The 18,481-nt window shown below is 43.4% G+C and overlaps 1 protein-coding gene across 1 annotated transcript in view; it reads left to right on the forward strand.

Annotated features, from left to right (window-relative positions):
* The window catches only part of PIWIL2 (piwi like RNA-mediated gene silencing 2), a 503,232-nt gene that overhangs the window by 78,572 nt on the left and 406,179 nt on the right, over positions 1-18,481 (forward strand). The window contains exons 4-5 of the mRNA XM_073622273.1: positions 6,564-6,674; positions 16,274-16,391. Of these exons, the coding sequence (XP_073478374.1) occupies positions 6,564-6,674; positions 16,274-16,391 (229 nt within the window). The remainder of the gene's footprint in view (positions 1-6,563; positions 6,675-16,273; positions 16,392-18,481) is intronic.

Below are 18,481 nucleotides of genomic sequence, written 5' to 3' on the forward strand. Positions count from 1 at the left end.
ATCTCTCAGACCTGGGACCACCATCCAGCACTGTGCAGCATTACAGGCCTCCTCTGACCAGTGACCACCGGTATGGCGGCACCCAGAGCACTGTGCATTACAGGCCATCTCGCAGACCTGAGACCCCCATTCCAGCACTCTGCAGCATTACGGGCCTCCTCAGACCACCGTCCAGAGCACTCTGCAATATTACAGGCCTCCTCAGACCACCGTCCAGAGTTGCTAAATCCGTATCTGTGAGTTTGTTCAAACCTAAATAACATAAATAATATAACGGTTTTTCTCTAGGAGTATATAATGAATTTTGAAATTCTATAGAAATGCTTTAATAATGTACCCCAAGGTTCAGTGCTGGGACCCATACTTTTTAATATCTTTATAAATGATGTTTGGTCTGGGATTAAAAGTAACATTACTGTCTTTGCAGATGACACTAAGCTATGCAGTGGAATAACGTCCTTACAGGATGTCTCCATTTTACAAGCTGACCTCAAGACGGTCAAAAATGTGGTCATAGATGCCCTCTATGACCACATTTTTGACCATCTCCCTCAATTCGGGTTTTCAGGGGGACTGTTTGCCAGCAAAAACAAACCAAGCCGGATTCAAACAGTCCCCCTTAAAACCCCCCGAGTTGAGGGAGACGGTCAAAAATGTGGTCATAGATGACCTCTATGACCACATTTTTGAAACATGTTGGGCTAGTGTGCAATGTATTCATCCCCCTCTTTATGAACCTACCTATCAATATGACCACTTGATCATTGTTACTATTGTGAACATGTATTTTGTATTTTTTTAACTTTGTAATAATAATAAAACTTGTTACTACTTTTAAGCTACTTGCTTATTTTGTACTCTTACTGGCACCGCAAAAATCCCCTTTACCCCATAGCTCTATTTCTTTCCATCCTTATTTCTGGAGAAAGGATGACAACAGATGTCAATCTTTCAGGCTGGGGTGGAGTGCTGAGTTCCTCATGGTTCAGGGAACATGATCTTCACTGGAAGCCAAGCTCCCCATCAACATCCTGGAGCTCTGAGCAATAAGGATTGATCTGCAGCATTGGACGCTCCTTCTGCAAGGACAATCAGGGTTCGGTTAGACAGTGCCATGGCCGTGGCCTACATCAACCATCACGGGGGCACCAGGAGCCATTCAAGCCTTGAAGGCAGCGCACAGATAATCTCATGGACGTAGAGTCACTGTCCAGTAAACTCTGTGGTCCATGTCCCAGTATTGGACAACTAGAAATTGGATTACTTCAGTCGCTACCACCTGAGTCAATGGGAATGTCCCTTCCTCCTAACATCTTCAGTGTGATATGTAAGAAATGGTGTATCCCAGAGGTCGACAACCTGACCTTCTGATTCAACAATAAACTTCCTCAGTTTGTGGCAAGGACCAAGGTTAACCCCAGTACTTGTATTAAGCGCCTTTTTTTATCTAATCTATGCCTTTTACCCAATGAGAATTCTTCCTCAGCTGCTCCACAAGATTGAGCAAGAGAGGAGAACATTGGTTCTCATTGTACAAAGCTGGCCCAGAAGCGTCTGGTACACAGACATACTCAGACTACTAGGAGACAACCCCCTTGCCTCTTCTTAACAGGCTAGACTTGTCTCAAGATCCTTTATTCCATCCTATTTGTCAGTCCCTGGCTTTAATGGCATGTCTGTTGAAGCCTAGGTCTTAAGAGATAGGGGGATCCCTTAGCCATTCCTACCTTGCTAAAAGCAGAGAAAGCCACTTCCAAAAATATCTATTGTACCTGGAAAATCTCCTTTGCTTGGTGTGAACACTGGCACTTCAGTCCCAGAGTCTACTGTGACTTGCATTCTGGCCTTGATACTTACTTTATAGTAGAGCCTAACTTGTAGGAGGGGACCTCTCTTACAGCCCTGTCTTAGGGGCCACTGGAGTTGGGACAGTGGTTTCTAGAGCGCAGCGGGGTAGGAGTGCCTGTGAGATCTGTGGTAACTGGCACATATGGCAGATGATGGGTCACCAGGGAGAACCGGGGTGCGGATGGCAGCGGATGCAGGTCAGCGACTCGGGCACTGGGTGATGCAGGATCAGCAGCAGGCTGGAGCGGGGTCAGACAAGCTGGGTCAAACACGGGTAATCAGATATGGCAAGGCAGTAGGCTGGAGCAGGGTCAAATAGACAGGCAGAGGTTAGCAGCAGGATATCAGGATATAAGAGGTCTTAAGCAGGGTCAAGCCAAGCTGAGGTCAGAATTGGAGATAGCAGGTGTAGTCAGCAGAGCCTGGTCAATACAGGAATCAGGGTACAGGTTAGGAATAGGGATAAGCTGCAGATCAAACAGCACTGCACAAGTGCAGCTGCTGTTCTTTTAAAGGCCCATTGGCGCCAAGCAGAGGCGCGCGTGCACGCGAGCGCACACACAGCCTGCCGTCCAGCTTGGCATACCAACAATGGAACCCGTGTGCACACGCATCTCTGCCCTGTTGCAATAAGCCCCTGACAGGCCTTCCTACAATCAGGTCTTGACCAAAACATGGCCTTAAAGTGGTTGTAAACCTCTGACATGACATATGAACAAAGCATATCCCTCTGTAGTGTGTGCTTGTCTCAATCCAGAGTACTAGGTGTCATTTCTGTCTGCTGCCTCATTCCTCTGCTATGTTATGCTTGTCTGTAAGAGTCACTCATGATAGGTTTTTCTAACACCGAGAGAAAAGGTGAAGGGGAAGGGAGCTCAAGCACACAGCCTGTGATTGACAGTCTTCCTCTGTTCCTGTGTGAAGGGGCCGGTGTCTCTTCCCTCCAGTTATTTCTCACTGAGCTCTGTAATGTGTACCTTCAGCTCCCCTCCTGCTTTGTGAAAATTCAGACAAGCTGTATAAAGTCTGCATTTTAAACAGCTGTGCAGGACAGAGGGCTGCAGATAAACAGGTACAACTTGTGTAGGAGGATTTATTTCTTCTCTGTGTATCACCTGAGGCTAGGTATACAGTATCTCCCAAAAGAGCGTACACCCCTCACATTTTTGTAAATATTTTATTATATCTTTTCATGTGACAACACTGAAGAAATTACACTTTGCTATAATGTAAAGTAGTGAGTGTACAGCTTGTATAACAGTGTAAATTTGCAGCCCCCTCAAAATAACTCAACACACAGCCATTAAAGTCTAAACCGCTGGCAACAATAGTGAGCACACCCCTAAGTGAAAATGTCCAAATTGGGCCCAGAGTGACAATATTTTGTGTGGCCACCATTATTTTCCAGCACTGCCTTAACCCTCTTGGGCATGGAGTTCACCAGAGCTTCACAGGTTGCCACTGGAGTCCTCTTTCACTCCTCCATGACAACATCACGGAGCTGGTGGATGTTGGAAACCTGGCGCACCTTGACTTTCCGTTTGAGGATGCTCCACAGATGCTCATTAGGGTTTAGGTCTGGAGACATGCTTGGCCAGTCCATCACCTTTACCCTCAGCTTCTTTAGCAAGGCAGAGGTCATCTTGGAGGTGTGTTTGAGGTCGTTATCATGTTGGAATACTGTCCTGTGAACCAGTCTCCGAAGAGAGGGGATCATGCTCTGCTTCAGTATGTCACAGTACATGTTGATATTCATGGTTCCCTCAATGAACTGTAGCTCCCCAGTGCCGGCAGCTCTCATGCAGCCCCAGACCATGACCCTCCCACCACTATGCTTGACTGTAGGCAAGACACACTTGTCTTTGTACTCCTCACCTGGTTGCCGCCTCACACGCTTGACACCATCTGAACCAAATAAGTTTATCTTGGTCTCATCAGACTACAGAACATGGTTCCAGTAATCCATGTTCTTAGTCTGCTTGTCTTCAGCAAACTGTGGGCATCATCTTTAGAAGAGGCTTCCTTCTGGGAGGACTGCCATGCAGACCAATTTGATGCAGTGTGCGGCGTATGGTCTGAGCACTAACAGGCTGACCCCCCACCCCTTCAACCTCTGCAGCAATGCTGGTGTTTCGTCAGATCAGGCGACCCATCAGAATTTGTAATATAAGTGACGTTTCGTCACTGCCATCTTGCTACACCCCAAACTCCTCCACAGTAAGGATGCAGTGAGAAGGCGGCAAGTGGACATCTTGTTACACCCACTGGAGTCTTGCATTTCACACTTATTTTTAACAGTAAACTGAGCTTATATGGTTAAATACAGTATTTAGAAATCTGTCGGACTGTTTACATGTTGAATTATAAAAGTAGTGGTGTTCTGTCAGATTAGCAAACCTGTGAGATCAGCAGGCTTGCCGCTGCTGTCAAAATTCTACATCTAAACAGTCCGTCAGATTGCAAAATAGTGTGTATCACCAAATGAGCTCAGTTAAATAAGTGTAAAATGCAAGACTCTGGTGGGTGTAACAAGATGTCCGCTTTTCGCTTCTGTTACAAATTTTGAATGGGTCGCTTAATTTGACGAAACACTGGCAGCACTCATATGTCTATTTCCCAAAGACAACCTCTTGATATGATGCTGAGCATGTGCACTCAACTTCTTGGTCAACCATGGCAAGGCCTGTTCTGAGTGGAACCTGTCCTGTTAAACCGCTGTATAGTCATGGCCACCGTGCTGCAGCTCAGTTTCAGGGTCTTGGCAATCTTTATACCCTAGGCGATCTTTCTGTAGGGCAACAATTCTTCTTTTTCAGATCCTCAGAGTTCTTTGCCATGAGGTGCCATGTTGAACTTACAGTGACCAATATGAGAGAGAGAGTGCGATAACACCAAATTTAACACTCCTACCCCTCATTCACACCTGAGACCTTGTAACACTAACGAGTCACATGACACCGGGGAGGGAAAAAGGCTAATTGTGCCCAATTTGAACATTTTGACTTAGGGGTGTACTCACTTTTGTTGCCAGCGGTTTAGACATTAATGGCTGTGGTGTTATTTTGAGGGGACAGCAAATTTACACTGTTATACAAGCTGCACACTCACTACTTTACATTGTGGCAAAGTGTCATTTTTTTGTGTTGTCACGTGAAAAGATATAATAAAATGTGAGGGGTGTACTCACTTTTGTGAAATACTATATGTAATGGTACTGCAGTACTCAGAATAGACATGTTTCAGCCTTGTCAATTCTTTTTCAGGACCCTCTGGCTTTGCTTTCCCTTATGAAAACCAAAGTATTTCTTGCATCGGGCCTCTCTTGCAACACCCTCTGCATCTTTGTGTTCTCAACACGGTTCTCTCTGGCCTACGGAAAACCACTCTTTGAACCCATCAGCGATATGCCTTTCGATAATCTCTCCTTTTAATTGGATTCTTTAGTTGCTATCACGTTTGTCAAAAGATTCTCTGAATTTGTGGCTCTCTTTTAAGGAGCCGTTCCTCATTCTTCACAATGGCAAGGTAGGCTTATTCCCAAAACATCCTTCTTCCTAAAGCGGTATCAGTCTTACATCTCGATGATGACGTAGTCCTATTAACCCTAGGCCCTGCTTCAAGGTACCCAGAGGAAATTTCTCTCCATTGCCTAGGCATAGAGCCAAAAAAAGTCTTTCTCAAAGCAACAGTTTTGATTGAGTCATCCTGCTTCCAAGTCCATTACCGCTTGATGAATAAGATGTCTGAAGGAAAAAGCTTACCCTCCCAAGGACAAATCCCCTCCTTTTATGCAATCGCTGCATCATGATGGCTGAAATTTCCTGGGCATCCTGTACCAGGCCTCTGTAACCCAGCTTTCTAAGGCCGCCACCTGGTCCTCTGTTCATAACTTCAAAGTTCTACCAAGTGCACATCCGGTCTTCTGCGGTTGCAGCTTTCGTTGCAAGGTCCTTGCAGCAGCAATCTGAAGTTGGGTCTGTCTACCCTTTTTGTTGCTGGGCCCTGTTAGCACAGTTTCTTTTTTGTTTAGTTGTTGCCTATACTGCTCCCTAATTGCTTAGGGACGCCCCAGAGTCTAGGAATACTCTGCCTGTATCTTGTACTGTATGATTAAGATGAGAGAAATTTTGGCTTGCCTGTAAATTCCATATCTCTGAGTACAGTACAGACACAGGCCACCCTCCCTTCTATTCCTTAGTTACTTTTCGTTGCTTGCTACAAAACTGAGGACCCACAAAGTGGGGTAGGGTTATAGGGGAACCACCCAGAGGATTTGTTTTCAAAAGTACGCCAGTGTCAAATTACCTGAACTTATGAGACCATTATCCAGAGCATATGAATACTTCGGTTTTGTCTTGTACTGTAGTCCAAAATATTAATATAATATTAATATAGTAGTCAATATTCAGTCAACATGCTGAATTTCTTTTATTCACCTTAATGATTTGGGGGTCACTTCCTATCTAGAACATCAGCTAAGAGTTTGTGTGTTATGCCTGTATTTGTATGGCTACCAATGACCCAGAAACACCCTACTGGTAGATTTATTGACTGAATTGCCGTTCGTGTGTATGTTGCTGTTTGCATTTAGCAGGGGCATTAGATTGTAAGCTCTGCTAAGGGAGAAATGTTCGTATTAGTTAAACATGCTGTGTAATATGTTTTCCATATTATTGTTGTTTTATTTTACCAATTAAGAACATTTTCTTTTATAGGGAACCATTAGTTAAACTAGGCTCTAAAGGCACTCCTACTCCACTTGGCATAAATTTAATAAAAATCATCTGCAAGAATGAAGCTGTGTATCAGTACCATGTCACCTTTACGTAAGTATTTTTAATTTTTTTTAAATTGCCTGACACTGATAATAACCTTAAAAAAAGTGTGATGTATAATTTAGTTAATATGTAAGGTTTAAAAAAAAAGGCAATCTATTCTTAAAACCTTCAAACCTGAAGCTATATGAGGGGGGGGGGGGGGGGGGGAGGAGAGAGATATAAATCTTTTATAATAAAGTAGTATTAAAAGCTGAGACTTTTTTTATTCATGGATAAAATAATTTTTATATATAATGCACAATACTTTTAAAAGTTTACTTTAAATGTAATTTTATTGGCTTCCATTACCTCCAGTCTATCAGCCTCCACTTTCTCTTGGTTCAGGTGCTGATCTTCCCTCACACAGTCATTAAAGTGATTTTTTTTTTAAAACCAGAAACATGTCATACTTACCTGCCCTGTGAAAGGGTTTTGCACAGAGTAGCCCTAATTCTCCTCTTTTGGGGTCTCCAACTGACGCTTCCGGCTCCTCCTGCCTTCAGGGTGCCCCAATAGCAAGCTGTAAAGTGTAATATAGAGTGCCCTTATAGCAAGGTAAAAAAAAAAAAAATCTTTCCCATGAGGCATTGCTCCTCACACATACACATTCACAAGTTCTCAGGCACTTACTGACATGTATGGACGGTGTACTGAGCTGTATGTGTGCTGCACTGTTTTTCCTGATATATAAACAGATAATGCAATCTGTATGCAGGCCAACTAATCAGCTGGCCGAGTAATCGATTATAAAAGTTGACAACTATTTTAATAATTGATTAGTTGTTTCGGCCCTATTCCCATAGTGAAATTTTATGATCTGTACATTTAGACATCACACGTAATCAGATATTTTGGGTGCTTGCAACGCTATTAGTCATCTTTACAGATGACAACCGAGGATAAATATTGGTCATAGAGCATTTTATCTAATGCCTGTTAACCCACAGATCTACCCTGTGACTGGGCCTACATAGAATTCCTAATTATTTCTTCTTCTAAATCCACAGTGGAGCTGCAATTGAGGCTTATCAGTGATAAACCAGGTTAGAGGTGGTCTCTCACTAGAGGAGTAAAGAAAGGAGGAGGGCGCACCAACCTTGTGCATTACCAATGGCAAGTTTTTAATTTCAAGCATAAAAACAATGTTTATACTCACAAACAAATGAGCAATGCAGGCTTATCAAATAATAAAACAGCGTCTCTGAACACCGGCAACCCGGACCTGATGTTATGGGGATCAGACGATATCCTAAACAGCTTGACGCATTTCAAGGGCGTACCCTTTTCCTCAGAGCCTACACGGACAGTGACTTGTCCCTTGCAGGTGCTTCTATATATGCCCACGCGCACATGCACCAAATGACACCCGCCCAATTAGGACACACCCGTTTGCATGGGCCAGCTCTGCCCAGTGAGTCAGTACAGATACATTCTTAGCTCCTAATACGGTGGGGTGAGTTGAAAGTACATAGACCCCCATCTGATGTTTTTATTTATATGTATATGTACATAGACTACCATTAAAGTCTACCATATGTTGTAGACAGCGGTTGGTGAGGTTCCATCACCCCCACCCCCCCCATCACACAGTAACCAATAGAATGAATGTGTCGGCCTCATCCTACCTTCACCTCACGATCCTGATGTTCTCCTCTCTGGAGGAATATTAAGAGGGACAGAATGGGTGGTGGATGGTAGATCCTATGTGATACATAATAGGGACATCCGATGCAGGCGATGGATGGATCACATCATCGTTTCGTCTACCAGGAAGTGTGGGTGTATTTGTGTTCCACCCACAACCTCCGGCAAACCACGGTGCTGCTTCTGCTCCTGCGCACACACACCCAGTGCCATGTGCGCAGGAGGCGCGGCCAGGAAATGCGGGCGTGTGTGCGTTCCATCCGCAACTTCCGGCCGCTCGTAACGTAATATCCACCCAGAGTGAACTCCGCTATATTAGCTTCAATAGCGAAGTGTGCGCGCGCAGCTGCGCAAGCTCACACGGCTAGGACCCTGAGAGCCTGATGCTTCACCCTCTAGTGGCCTAATCGGAAATTTCATATGGGACAAACATATCAATAATTAAAAAGGCACTATAGCGACATCTATTAGTCACTAGATGGGCATATATAGCACACAGACCTATACAGAGAACCTGCAAGTAGCACAGTGGGTGAAATGAATGGCCGACTACATAGAGGCCACTAATTAGAATTAAAATTCGATCATATTCAATTATAATCAATTAAAATATTTAAATTTCATCTTAACCATAGTGAACCATCCCATTTCTACAATAACATGGGGAAGCTCACATAATGGTCAATTAAAATCGGTAAATTACTAAAACCATATAAACGTGTATAAATAAATATATATATATATATATATATATATATATATATATATATATATATATATATATATATAAATATATATATATAAATATATATATATATATATATATAAACACTCCCACACACGTATATAAAAGAATAGGCATACTTGCATACCGTATTTATCGGCGTATAACACGCACCCCAAGTTTAGGAGGGAATTTTAAGTTAAAAAACTTTTAGGAGGGAAGTTTAAGGAAAAAAACTTACATTTAAATGCCCATCGATGCAGCCTTATCAGTGTCCATCTGCAGCCTTGTCCATCATTGCACCCTTGCCCAGTGTCCATCTGCAGCCTTGCCCAGTGTCTTTGCAGCCCTGCCCAGCCTCATTGCAGGCTGATTATTTAAAATTGGCACCGATCTCCACTGACTGTGAGCGTAGAGGAGCGAGCTCCGCTGACATACACAAAGCCGAGTGTGCTCCCCTCGCACTCCTGCCCAGTCCCGCTCCTATGATGGACATAACTCAGGTCCAATGGCGGGACTGGACGTGACTGCGAGCGGAGCTGAGCCTATGTGTATCTCGCCGGCGCTCCCTTTTCTCAGCTCACAATCAGCGGGGATTGGCGTATAACACGCACCCACTGGACGTGAGTGCGAGCAGAGCTGAGCCTATGTGTATCTCGCTGGCGCTCGCTTTTTTTTAGCTCACAATCAGCGGGGATTGGCGTATAACACGCACCCACGATTTTCCCTTGATTTTAAGGGAAAAAAAGTGCGTGTTATATGCTGATAAATACGGTATTTACTTACACAGCTACAGTATTACATATACTTAAATGGACGAACCAATGCTAACCCACTGTGCATACAGAATATGGAACTAGAATAATTTATGCATAAAAAGTCGCAATACTCCAAGGGAGCAATAAGGCTTCCTTCTCTATATTGAGCATAGCTGTAATGGTTGTTGTTATAACCAATTCCCCTTGAATGCATAGTCATAGTGTTCCATTCTATAGAACAAGCCCATTCGTCTGTTACAATCTAAACAATTTTATAAAATAAAGTAACATTAATTAGTAACATATTATTACTACAAAAAAATTCATAGAACTACAAACCTAATAGTAACCTTGCTATCAGAACACCTAACTCGACCTTACAGCTGTACTTAAAAAGTCATATCCAAATTACGGTATAGGGGCTAAATGTACTTATTGTATGGTCTCGAGGTGCCCTTCTATCGCCACGTCGACAAGTTGTAATGCCATGGGCATATCCAGGCTCGATGTTTGGGCCAAACCTTAATGGATGATAACCATAACAGAAAAGGAAAGGCCCGTACATCTACACTAATTTACCAAAGAAAAATAGATGAAAAATCACCAAGGCACATATGATGGAGGCCTCTAACAGTCCTACAAGGGTCATACCACATTGTGCAATTCGATTTCCACATTCAGGCCTTGCAGAGCTAAAGTCCCCAAAGTGAAAATCCAAAATGCTTCTCTTGTGCATAAAATCTGGTACTTTTTTCCACTATCCAAGTAATTTGATATGGCCTCTATTCCGAACACTTTGAGGCCATCTTTATTGCTGTTATGGGCCTCCTTAAAGTGTCTTGGTACCGAATATTTATCTTTTTTTGTTGTGTTATTGTTACTTCTGTGTTCATTCATCCGTGTCCTCATTGGTTGTGAATTCCGATCGATATACAGTGGGGACGAAAAGAATTCAGACCCCCTTAATTTTTTCACTCCGTTATATTGCAGCCATTTGCTAAAATCATTTCAGTTAATTTTTTTTCCTCATTAATGTACACACAACACCCCACATTGACAGAAAAACACAGAATTGTTGACATTTTTGCAGATTTATTAAAAAAGAAAAACTGAAATATCACACGGTCCTAAGTATGCAGACCCTTTGCTCAGTATTTAGTAGAAGCACCCTTTCGATCTAATACAGCCATGAGTCTTTTTGGGAAAGATGCAACAAGTTTTTCACACCTGGATTTGGGGATCCTCTGCCATTCCTCCTTGCAGATCCTCTCCAGTTCTGTCATGTTGGATGGTAAACGTTGGTGGACAGCCATTTTTAGGTCTCTCCAGAGATGCTCAATTGGGTTTAAGTCCGGGCTCTGGCTGGGCCATTCAAGAACAGTCACAGAGTTGTTGTGAAGCCACTCCTTCGTTATTTTAGTGTGCTTAGGGTCATTGTCTTGGAAGGTAAACCTTCGGCCCAGTCTGAGGTCCTGAGCACTGTGGAGAAGATTTTCGTCCAGGATATCCCTATAATTGGCCGCATTCATCTTTCCCTCGATTGCAACCATCTTGGTTTCAGTCAGACCAGAGAATCTTGGAGTCCTTCAGGTGTTTTTTAGCAAACTCTATGCGGGCTTTCATGTGTCGTGCACTGAGGAGAGGCTTCTGTCGGGCCACTCTGCCATAAAGCCCCGACTTGTGGAGGGCTGCAGCCAGGAAGGGTTCTGGTCGTCCCAAACGTCTTCCATTTAAGGATTATGGCGGCCACTGTACTCTTAGGAACCTTAAGTGCAGCAGAAATTTTTTGTAACCTTGGCCAGATCTGTGCCTTGCCACAATTCTGTCTCTGAGCTCTTCAGGCAGTTTCTTTGACCTCATGATTCTCATTTGCGCTGACATGCACTGTGAGCTGTAAAGTCTTATATAGACAGGTGTGTGGCTTTCTTAATTAAGTCCAATCAGTATAATTAAACACATCTGGACTCAAATGAAGGTGTAGAACCATTTCAAGGATGATCAGAAGAAATGGACAGCACCTGAGTTAAATATATGAGTGTCACAGCAAAGGGTCTGAATACTTAGGACCATGTGATATTTCATTTTTTCTATTTTAATAAACCTGCAAAAATGTCAACAATTCTGTGTTTTTCTGTCAATATGGGGTGCTGTGTGTACATTATTGAGGAAAAAAAAAGAATTTAAATGATTTTAGCAAATGGCTGCAATTTAACAAAGAGTGAAAAATTTAAGGGGGTCTGAATACTTTCCGTCTCCACTGTATGGCTCCATGCACGCTGGAGCTCAAAAGCTTTTTCTTGACACCAGATTGCTGGCAGAAAACGCTGGTTGTAAAAATTGCTTTTAACAGCGTTTTTTACTAACGTTAATGAGCGTTTGAGTGTTTGTTAGCGTTAATGGGCGTTTTAAATAAAAATACACAGAGGACACTCCAAAAATCCCACAATGCATTCCAAACTCCCACAATGTATTGAAAAAATAGAACGCCGAATGCTAATTAACGCGCGTCTATGAGCGTTTATCGGCGTTTGGCTCTTTTTAGCGGTGAAAAACGGCACTTTGAACGCGAATTTCTGGCGTTCTGAAAAATGCCCATAAACTCCACTGCTCATTAACCACTTGCCGACCGGGCCATAGCCGAAAGACGGCTACAGCGCGGTCGGCTAGTTCTGGGTGGACGTCCATGGACGTCCTCCCAGAATACTGCTCTCGCGCGCCCCCTGGGGCGCGCACCCGAGAACTTCCGTGACCGCCGAGTCCAGAAGACCCGGCGCATCACGGATCACGGTAAACGGCCGCTGATCGCGGCCGTTTACCATGTGATCGCTCCGTCAAATGACGGAGCGATCACATGTCAACAGACCGGCGTCATGTCATGACGCCGGTTCCTCCCTCCCCTCTCTGTACCGATCGGTACAGTGTGAGGGGAGAGGGGGAGGGATCGGATGGCAGCACCGCTGTGGGCTGCATGTGTAGTGCCCACAGCGGTGCTCAGTGACAATTGTAGTCACATCCATCCATCCCTCCATGCTCAGCCATCCCTGCATAATACCCTGCAATACTCTGCATAATACCCCGCAATACTCTGCATAATACCCTGCAATACTCTGCATAATACCCCGCAATACTCTGCATAATACCCCGCAATACTCTGCATAATACCCCGCAATACTCTGCATAATACCCCGCAATACTCTGCATAATACCCCGCAATACTCTGCATAATACCCCGCAACACTCTGCATAATACCCCGCAATACTCTGCATAATACCCCGCAATACTCTGCATAATACCCCGCAATACTCTGCATAATACCCCGCAATACTCTGCATAATACCCTGCACTACTCTGCATAATACCCGGCACTACTCTGCAATATACCCGGCACTATACCCTGCAATATACCCGGCACTATACCCTGCAATATACCCTGCACTACTCCGCAATACTCTGCAATATACCCGGCACTACTCTGCAATATACACAGCAATACTCTGCAATGTACCCCGCAATATTCTGCAATACACCCTGCAATATACCCTGCACTACTCCGCAATACTCTGCAATACCCCGCAATACTCCGCAATTTTTAACCAGTTCCCGCCCACAGTCATATGACATCCTTGACTTTAAGTGGGGATATCTGAATGATGCCTGCAGCTACAGGCATCATTCAGATATCAGCTTTTTTAGCCGGCGATTTCCTACACCATAAGAATGATCATAGTGGCTGTTCCACTGCTTGATCGTTCTTATGGGAGGCGAGAGGGGACGCCCCCCCCCCTTCCCGCCACCCTCCGGTGCTTCTACCGACTCACCGCTACGATCGAAGCCAAGATCGTTTTTTTTTTTTTTTTATTTCAGGCACAGCCTAGAGGTGAGATGTGAGGTCTTATTGACCCCATATCTCACTGTAAAGAGGACCTGTCATGCCATATTCCTATTACATGGGATGTTTACATTCCTTGTAATAGAAATAAAAGTGATCAAAAATTTTTTGGGGGGGAAAAAGTGTCAAACTAAAATAAAGTAAAATAAACAATAAAAAAAAAAAAAAATTTTTTTTTAAAGCGCCCATGTCCGTGTGCTCGCATGCAGAAGCGAACACATACGTAAGTCCCGCCCACATATGAAAACGGTGTTCAAACCACACATGTGAGGTATCACTGCGAACGTTGGAGCGAGAGCAATAATTTTGGCCCTAGACCTCCTCTGTAACTCAAAACATGTAACCAGTAAAAAATTTTAAAGCGTCACCTATGGAGACTTTTAAGTAGTTACGTTTGGCACCATTCCACGAGAGAGTGCAATTTTGAAGGGTGACATGTTAGGTATCTATTTACTCGGCGTAACTTCATCTTTCACATTATGCAAAAACATTGGGCTAACTTTACTGTTTTGTTTTTTTTTAAAGCACAAAACTGTTTTTTTCCCCAAAAAAACGCGTTCTAAATATTGCTGCGCAAATACCGTGCGAGATAAAAAGTTGCAACAACCGCCATTGTATTCTCTAGGGTCTTTGCTTAAAAAAATATATATATATAATGTTTTGGGGTTCTATGTAATTTTCTAGCAAATAAATGATGATTTTTACATGTAGGAGAGAAATATAAGAATTGGCCTGGGTGCTCCAGAACGCCTGGAGGTGCTCCGTGCATGTTGGGCCTCTGTATGTGGCCACGCTGTGTAAAAGTCTCACACATGTGGTATCACCGTACTCAGGAGTAATAGCAGAATGTGTTTTGGGGTGTAATTTGTGGTATGCATATGCGGTGTGTGAGAAATAACCTTCTAATATGACAATTTTGTGAAAAAAAAAAAAAGAAAAAAAAAAATCTTGATTTTGCAAAGAATTGTGGGAAAAGATGATAATTTCAAAAAAACTCATTATGCATCTTTCTAAATACCTTGGAATGTCTTCTTTCCAAAAAGGGGTCATTTGGGGGGTATTTGTACTTTTCTGGCATGTTAGGGTCTCAAGAAATGAGATAGGCCGTCAGTACTTCAGGTGTGATCAATTTTCAGATATTGGCACCATAGCTTTTGGACTCTCTAACATTCACAAAGACCAAATAATATACACCGATTTGTACTTATTTTTACCAAAGATATGTAGCAGTATAAATTTTGGCCAAAATTTACGAAGAAAAATTACTAATTTGCTAAATTTTATAACAGAAACAAAGAAAAATTCATTTTTTTACCAAATTTTCAGTCTTTTTTCTTTTATAGCGCAAAAAATAAAAAACCCAACGGTGATTAAATACCACCAAAAGAAGGCTCTATTTGTGTGAAAAAAAGGACAAAAATTTCATATGAGTAAAGTGTTGTATGACTGAGTAATTGTCATTCAAAGTGTGAGAGCACCGAAAGCTGAAAATTGGTCTGGTTAGGATGGGGGTTTAAGTGCCCAGTGGTCAAGTGGTTAAAGCTAAAAAACGTCCATGTGTGCATGGACACATAGGCTAACATAGAGTGGAGTTCATGGGCTTTTTTTTAAAAAAAACGCCCAAACGCCATCAAACTGCAGTTTATCAGCTCCAGTGTGCATGGAGCCTATATGAGGCCACAGGGGCACAGGAGGCCATATATGACATAGGGAGTGCCGCAGTTGATAAACTGCTTGATGTTATGGCTACTGCCATCAACTCCGACCACATCTTTCTTCCTATGGCACATATGCACACAGTTCCCACTGTTACTACTCCCACATCTATAACTTCCCTTTTGATCGAAGATATTGGTCCAAACATTATTGGACCCTCTATTTCTTATCTTCTTTACTCTGCTCAGGGCAATGATACCCCTTAAATCCTTTGGTCTCTTAAAGACTAAATTTGGATGACCCGATAGAACAGTCTTCAGGATCGGATCCGACTCGAAGATCTTCCAGTTTAGCCGTTTAGGATATCATCTGATCCCCATAACATCAGGTCCGGGTTGCTGGTGTTCAGAGACGCTGTTTTATTATTTGATAAGCCTGAATTGCTCATTTTTTGGCGAGTATAAACATTGTTTTTATGCTTGATATTAAAAACTTGCCATTGGTAATGCACAAGGTCGGTGCGCCCTCCTTTCTTTTCTTTCTAATTACATGAATACCCATTATTCTGAGGAGGGCTGCAGGACTATAGGCATTGCTTGAATGTATAGAGTTGGTCGCACCACGCAATAGAGACTATACACCAAAGCGCAGGAGATTATTTCTGTTTTTTCGCTGACTAGAGGAGTAACATCTTTGGGGGACTGATTGCATGAATAGAGAAGCCCGTGGGAAGGATTTGGTAAAGAAAAAGTGCTAAGTATTCATAGATCCTGGGTCATAGACTCACAGTGGAGCTGCAATTGGTCCTGGTCAGTGGATACTAGTGCATACTACGTTACTATACACATGATGATTCGTCTGTTACCAGTCTCAGACACAAGACCTTCCCCTTTTTTTGTTGTTGTAGATGTCTTATCTGTCTTTTTGTCTTCACAGACCCAATGTGGAGTGTCGCAGTATGCGGTTTGGCATGTTAAAAGATCACCGCTCGGTGACTGGACAAGTGACAGCTTTTGATGGTTCTATACTTTATCTACCAGTCAAACTTTCACAGGTACCAGGAACATGAGTTCACAGCACTACCAGATCATAAAACTAAGGCCAGCTATTATTGTTGTTATGAACATACCTGGCTTATGCATCCTTTCGAAGGTTATGCAAAAACATCCAATTGACAACAATGTGTAGTATCCTGTTGGTACTAGTCAGTTTACAGTTTGCTCTAGAAAGAAAAATCCAAGATTTGACTGGTTTCTGTGTGTTATTGCACTTTGGACCGATTTACTTAAAGGGGTTCCAAAGGTTCCCATTTTTTTGCATAAAAATAACAAACCTGTTATACTTACCTGCTCTGTGCAAGGGTTTTGCACAGAGTACCCCCGATCCTCCTCTTATGGGATGTTCTGCCGGCGCTCCAGGCCCCACCACTTTATCCGGTGCCCCCACAGAGAGACGCTTTCCCTGGGGGGCACGCTCCCTAGTCCCACTGCTGCGTCCATTGACACAGACAGTGGGACTCGGCCCCACCCTCTGTTTCCGTGTCACTGGATTTGATTGACAGCAGCGGGAGGCAATGGCTCCTGCTGCTAACAATCTGTCCAATGATGAGAGCGATAGCGGCTGAAGCCGCTGGGCTCGTGCCCATCGCTGGAACAGATCAAGCTCAGGTAAGTAAAAGGGGGGCTCTGGGGGGAGCTGCAGAAAAAAGTTTTTTCACCTTAATGCATAGAATGCATTAAGGTGAGAAACCTTGAGACTTTTACAACCCCTTTAATAAGCCCAGTCCAAAGAATGACTCCCCCAGCACTGGAAGGGTTAAATGCTATTTTTGTTTGCTTAGGGTACCAGGTAAATTGACTTATAACTTATCGTTTGTCTTGCTCCCTATGCAAACTAGAGCTCACCATCTCTCTTCAGTGTTTCGGGTCGCAGGTGGGCTCTCTGTGTCCTCACTTAAAATGCAGAACTGTTGGTCCTGACGTGTGCATTATGATGTTACTGCTGTAACCACCAGGTGGAGCGCCAAAGAGTAGCATCTTTGGAGGACTGGTTGCATGAATGGAGGAGCCTGTGGGAAGGATATCATGCGAAAATTGCTATCCTAATTGTATACAGTACTGAATACAGACTAAGTACTCATAGACCGTGGTTTAATGATTAGTACCTTCGGTTGATTTTAACATTGGCAAGCTTTTGAGGACTTGCCCCCCTGGGCACCTCTCCTATAATCCTATTCCATTGTTTAGTTTTTTTTTGCTACTGTTTTAAGGTGATGAACGTCTTCTCCCTTATGGAGAAATCACTCTTAGCTTAAAGTGGATGTAAACCCTCACATATACCCAGTGAAGTGAACAGCCTCAGATGATACACAGAGATGAAACAAATCCTCCTACATAAGTTTTTCATGTATATCTGCTGTCTCCAGCTTTATATACTGTTTAACCACTAAGCCACCGCCCACCGTCATATGACGGCTGGACGAGGCTTCTGTTATTCTGGGAGGACGTCATATGACGTCCTCGCCTTCCCGAGCCACTAGGGGGCGCGCGCGCGCGCCCGCCGTGTCACTCGGGACCCGGTGCGCGTGCCCGGCGGCCGCGATGTCTGCCGGGCACCCGCGATTGCCGGGTAACACAGCAGGAGCGTGGATCTGTGCATGTAAACACAGATCCACGTCCTGTCAGAGAGGAGAGGAGACCGATGGTGTGTCCCTTGTACATAGGGACAGCGATCGGTCACCTCCCCCAGTCAGTCCCCTCCCCCCACAGTTAGAATCACCTCCTTAGGTAATACATTAACCCCTCGAGCGCCCCCTAGTGTTAACCCCTTCCCTGCCAGTCACATTTACACAGTAATCAATGCAATTTTATAGCATTGATCGCTGTATAAATGTGAATGGTCCCAAAAATGTGTCAAAAGTGTCCGATGTGTCCGCCGCAATATCGCAGTCACAATAAAAATTGCAGATCGCCGCTATTACTAGTAAAAAATAAATAAATAATAAAAATGCTATAAATCTATCCCGTATTTTGTAGACGCTATAACTTTTGCGCAAACCAATCAATATACGCTTATCGCAATTTTTTTTTACCAAAAATATGTAGAAGAATACGTATCGGCCTAAACTGAGGAAAAAATTTGTTA

Source organism: Aquarana catesbeiana, linkage group LG03 (genome assembly GCF_042186555.1).
Source record: "Aquarana catesbeiana isolate 2022-GZ linkage group LG03, ASM4218655v1, whole genome shotgun sequence".
Classification (NCBI taxonomy): Eukaryota; Metazoa; Chordata; class Amphibia; order Anura; family Ranidae; genus Aquarana; species Aquarana catesbeiana.